The following is a 5,511-nucleotide window of genomic DNA, read 5'->3' as shown; positions in this document are numbered from 1 at the left end:
GGCTCCGTTCCCGGGCCTGGCCTGGGGGTCCCCGGCCGCCGCGGCCCCGTCCAAGGGCAGGCGCGGCGGGGAGGACGAGGTGGGTGTTTCGGTCACTGCTGCGCTCTGCCCGGCGGGGTGGGGTGGTGAAGTGCACTTTGGAGCAGGGCGGCCTAAATACCGAGCCAGAGCCTGCCCCGGTCCTCCTCCTCCGGCCGAGCGGGGAGGGCCGGCTCAGCGGCGCAATTTCGGAAAGGGGATACGTTGAATTTGACTTTCCGCTGCCAGCTCTGAGCCGAACGGAACGGTATTATTTACAGTGAGTTCCCAAACTAAACACAATAGTATAATTTAACCTTTCCAAGCACTCGTAAATTTTTACTGCTGTGAAACACAGCCATGCAAATGAGCGCGCTCATCGTTACTGACTTAATAACAACCCTGTGGCTCCCGAAACAATAACTCCTTATGAAATATAATAAATATATATTTAAATACACTATACCGCAACTGCTATTTTGCCTTTTTTATTGCTTCAATTATTGTATAATTTTATGTGAAGGTCTCCGATCACAAGGGTGGTGGTTGTTGGTTTTTTTGTTGTTGTTGTTTTTTTTTTTTCTCTGGGAACACGACCCACTGATGGGATGATTAATTATGATATAAAATAGTCCGCTTAAACGAAAAAAAAATTTAAAAAAAGAAAAAGAGGAGTGGGAGAGAAAGAGGGAAGGGGGAACTGTAATAAGGAATCTGATCTTTTAATCTCAGTTGGCCGCAATTAAAACAAACCCCGCCGTATAACTCCAATATCCCTTTGCATAAAAACATATGGCCTCGCTATAAAAATTATGGCTGGAAAACACTGACCCATTAATAGCCCGCGGACTGATTTATACTTTATTGTTCTGCTCCCCCGCCACGTGACCGGGGCAGCCAATGGGCGCCCGGGCTGCCCTCAACTTATTACTGACTCTACTTCTCCGCCAGCACCAAGTTGTTACGTGAAACCCGCAGCCCCGAACCGCGGCGGGTCCGCCGCCCGCCCGCGCCCGCCATGTCGGCTCCCGGGACCCTCAGCAATTACTACGTGGACTCCTTCCTGGTGCCGGAGGGGGACGAGCTGGCGGCGCCCCGCTACGCCCCCGCCCCGCTGGGGCCGCCGCCGCCGCCGCGGCCGGCGGGGCTGGCCGAGCACCCCGAGCTGGCCCCCTGCAGCTTCCAGCCCAAGGCGCCCGTCTTCGGCCCCCCCTGGAGCCCCGCGCACCCCGCCGGCGCCAGCGGCGTTCCCGCCGTCTACCACCCCTACGCGCACCACCAGGCGCCCGTGGCACCGCCCGACGGCAGGTACATGCGTTCGTGGCTTGAGCCTGTGCCGGGCTCCTTGTCTTTCCCCGGGTTACCTACCAGCAGGCATTACGGCATTAAACCTGAACCGCTGGCGGCCAGGAGGGCTGACTGTACCACGTTTGACACTCACACTTTGTCTCTCTCTGATTATGCTTGTGGTTCTCCTCCAGTTGATAGGGATAAGCAAAGCCACGAAGGCGCATTCTCTGAAAGCAATGGAGAAAGTGAGGCAAACGGAGAGAAACCGCAGATCGATCCAAGTAAGTGGGACTGCGAGGGTAATGGACTTCAGAAGGGCTCTGCGCCGGCCGCGGGGCGGTGTCGAGGCGCTGGGGCTAATGACGCGGCCGAGCACCGGCTGCTGCTGCTGCTGCTCCAGCTCGCCGGGCTCTCCGGTTAGCAAAAGCTAGCCCTGCCTTCCGCAAGCTCGAAGGGGATTTAGCATGGCTCGGGTTTTCCAGGCTGAGAGGAAAACAAAACCCCACCCTACAACTGCAACCTAAAGAGGAAAAAAAAAAAAAAGGGAGAAAACTGCCCACCCCTGCACCAGCCACCCCAGCAAACTCCGCAGAACGTGCTGGCATCCTCCCACCGCCCTCCCAGGCGTGGGCAGACACCGGAGAGAGGGTGCCTAGAAAGCATTGGTCGTGAATCTGATTTTTTTTTTTTTTTTTTTTTTTTGTGGCGACTGGCAGGCCGTGGAGGCTATTGCGGGGCTGAGAGCAGAAACCTCAGCGTTGACTTGGTGCCCATAACCCCCCCTTCGCGTCTCCTCGTTGGAAAACCCCGGGCTGGATGTTCCTAGGGCTGCGGGGGGCTGGTGGCAGAGTGCCTCGGGATTGCTATCGCGATTAGCGCCGTGCGAATAAGGGTCCTAAGAGGGCGAGGCTTTAATTATGCCAGCTGGAGACTGACTTGCCAGCTCCCTGAGTCTTGCCAGTGATGACAGGGGAGAAGGTTGATATTCAAAAGTGAAAAAATTTCAGTGACATGTTGGTCTGTCTGGTCACTCCCCGGGCTGGCAGTTTGATGGGGGTGTGTGCGTTGGGAGGCCAGGAAGGAGGGAGGGAGCCAGCAGAGAGGAGAGAGAGAGAGAGAGAGAGGAGGAGAAAGAGTATTTTAAATTTGCATCCTACAAACAATAAAAAAGGCGAGGGGGGGGGGGGATGGCGGGGCTTTGCTGCGTGTGACCTCTCCATGTGTCTGTATTTTGGAATCCATTGTGCCTCACCATCCTCTGTGACTGAGGAAATGCGAGCCACTTCCTAAACCCCAATATTGGGACACCTAAGTGGCTGGTCCTGAGCGGGTCCCCCTCCCAAGCTCCCTCGTTCTCCCCCTGTTCGAGCCTGAACTTCTGTTGTTTTCGTTGTAGATAATCCAGCTGCAAATTGGCTCCACGCGAGGTCCACTAGGAAAAAGCGATGCCCTTATACCAAGCATCAGACGCTGGAACTGGAGAAGGAGTTTCTGTTCAATATGTATCTCACTAGGGACCGTAGATACGAGGTGGCCAGACTCCTCAATTTAACTGAGAGACAAGTGAAAATCTGGTTTCAGAACAGGAGGATGAAAATGAAGAAAATCAACAAAGATCGAGCGAAGGACGAATGATGGAGACAAGCGGGTTAAATTGAAAATGCATAAAGAAAAAAAAAAAGAGAGAGAGAGAGAAAGAGAAAGAAAAAAAAATGTGAAAAACAAAACAAAACAAATATTCCTCCCCTCGAGCCCTGCCATGCAAAGCGTCTGGGTCCAGGCCTCATTTTTTTCCCCGTAGCAAATTCTAATTATGATTGTACCTTGCTTGTCACAGTGGCCAGTTTGCCAGGAGAGGTACAGTAAGACTTTTAATTTTCTAATAGGAAAGAAAAAGGGGGCATTAGCACGAAAAGGCTTTTTAGCTGGCTTGTATAAATCTACCTGTTTCTTCACTTACGGAAAGGAATAAGGAAGAAGAAAAAAGAAATGAAAAAAAGAAGAAAACTACCTTTTCATAATGCACAACTATTTACGGACTCTATAGTTTAGTCTGTGTAGTTAATTTTATTCGCTCTTTGCGCAGCAGAGAGATCTCTGCTCTAATACTTGAACACTGTGTTTTATTGTGGTAATTATGTTTGTGACTCAATTTATGTGCTTGGGTGCTGTACCGGATGTAATGGTGTAAGCTAGGATTCAATTTGAACTCAGGTTGTTTATTATAAAAATTGCATAGAGTATAGCTCTGTAGTGTATTAAGTATTTTCTGTATAATTAGACACTTAACCTTTGATTGTAAAATATATATTATATATATATCTCAACGCAAAAAAAAAAAAAAAAGGCAAAAAAAAAGCTCGTCCGGGATGTCTGGGAATTACGGTTCTCAAAATATTGAAGCAAGTCATTTTAGTATGCACAGTTGATAAATATATAGTACTGTCTTTGTCTGTTGTATATATAATCTATATATTAAAAAAATAAATAAACAGACTAGCATAAATATTGTTTTTGCACCAGTGAGCAGTTATCAGATATCGGAGCTATACGTATATGTGAAAAGGGTAACTACCTATGGTTTACGTTTTAATTTTAATCGAATGATTTGATGGTTATTGTGATGAAGGTTAATTTTATTGATAATAAATTATACACTATAAACCCCTACATTTGGTTATTGTAAATTTGTATCGATTTAACAAAATAAATCTGGGAAGTTATGTTGATGCAGGACATACATTGTCTATTTTGAAATAGTTACCTCATGGCCTACTGACCAAATCGTTGTGTTGAAATGATATTTAACTTTTTGCCAAATAAAATATATTGATTCTTTTCTATTTTGTGATGTTTAAAGATTATTAAGGAGGGGTTCTTTCACGGCACGCCCAGTCTCAGCAGCAGACGTGGCAGGGCTAAGGCAGCTGCCGAGGCGAAGCAGGAGCTGTGTTAGTTCTGAGCCAAGACAAACGCACGGTTCTATAAACGCAGCCCCCAGGTGATGAAAATCTGGGGTTATTTTGTCCAAAATGGGCAGATTCAGGTCTAAATGCCATTGCTTCGCTGAGGCTCCCTCCTCTCGGATATAATTTGGTAAGTGGGCGCTTTGCAGCGAGAGGGGGGAGCCCCTTCGGTTGGCAGCGGGGGTACTCTGCCCACTTAGCGCGGGCTTCATAAATTGGCCTGGCAGGGTGGGGGGATTTAGGACCGACCCAAAATGTCCGACGTTCTTTAGTGCGGAAAATAAGGTTAATCAGCTCAGACAGCGACATTTAAGCTGAGATGGTTAATTAGCCTCCACCAGAAAATGTCCAGCACTGTGCTTCAACAAGCTCTGTGAGAAGGTTCGCCTAACCAGCGCATTCATTTTAAATTGCCTTCTAGAGATAATTGCCCATGCAAAATATGTTATTTCAAACGTCACCCATTTTTTCCTTTCCCTTGCCTTCACGTTTTCATTTTTTGTCCTCCTTTTTAAATGTCCCGTGGCAAATAAAAATAACGCCTTGCATTTTACTAGCGCCTCAGATTATACATGCATATATAGGTAAAAAAATAATGTTACTGACAATTATGGTAGAGTTTATGGTGTCGATTTTACGCGCTGATTTAGCCGAGGGAAAGAGCTGGGATCTGGAGCAGTAAAGGCAAAATCGGATTTTTATTTTATTAAAAAAAAAAAAAAGGTTTCTTCTGGGTCGAAGATTTTCACACACACCCCCATTGCACCCCCTCCTCCCCCCGTCACCCCAAGCCAAAACAAGCTCAGCAACAAAAGAAATAGCGAAGTCTGTGAGCTTGCTGAATTTTACCCTTGTTTTGGGCGGACATCTTACTGCTCAGAGTAGATATCTTCCATAATATGAGCCGCAGCCCACTCCTGCGCCACACCGACCCTTGTTTGCAGATATGTCGAATAACAATAAAAGCCTTCTCAGTTTACGGAGGAACACTTACATATCTATGTATATATATGTATTCAAAGCAAAATAAGGCGGAACACACTGATGGTCTTGGTAGAAGCTGTTGTTCGGAAAATTCAGAGCCATACAGTGCAATAAAAGAAAATGACTGCTGTAACCGTTTATGGGGTGTAAAACGCTGCAGGGCTAAAGACAAAACTTAGGGAGCCGGCAAGAAGTTTACAGATGTGCAGAACTGCGGGGCAAAAAAAAAAAAAAGAAAAAAAAGAAAAGAAAA

The 5,511-nt window shown here is 47.3% G+C and overlaps 1 protein-coding gene across 2 annotated transcripts; it reads left to right on the top strand.

Annotated features, from left to right (window-relative positions):
- Positions 1–988: 988 nt before the first annotated feature.
- On the top strand, positions 989–4,151 carry HOXA9 (homeobox A9). 2 transcript variants are annotated; one of them, XR_007888775.1, is made up of 3 exons: positions 989–1,589; positions 2,025–2,286; positions 2,705–2,790. XR_007888775.1 is itself a non-coding variant. In XM_051612235.1 (2 exons), exons 1-2 carry the CDS (start codon positions 1,037–1,039, stop codon positions 2,941–2,943), a joined length of 792 nt encoding a protein of 263 aa, XP_051468195.1. In that variant the 5' UTR covers positions 989–1,036; the 3' UTR covers positions 2,944–4,151. The 2 variants fall into 2 exon arrangements, 1 of the variants encoding a protein (XP_051468195.1); XM_051612235.1 differs by lacking the exon at positions 2,025–2,286 and having other exon boundaries at positions 2,705–4,151.
- The last annotated feature ends 1,360 nt before the right edge of the window (positions 4,152–5,511 follow it).

This window comes from Apus apus, chromosome 2 (assembly GCF_020740795.1).
Source record: "Apus apus isolate bApuApu2 chromosome 2, bApuApu2.pri.cur, whole genome shotgun sequence".
Lineage (NCBI taxonomy): Eukaryota > Metazoa > Chordata > Aves > Apodiformes > Apodidae > Apus > Apus apus.
This window is presented reverse-complemented; position numbering and strand designations above follow the sequence as displayed.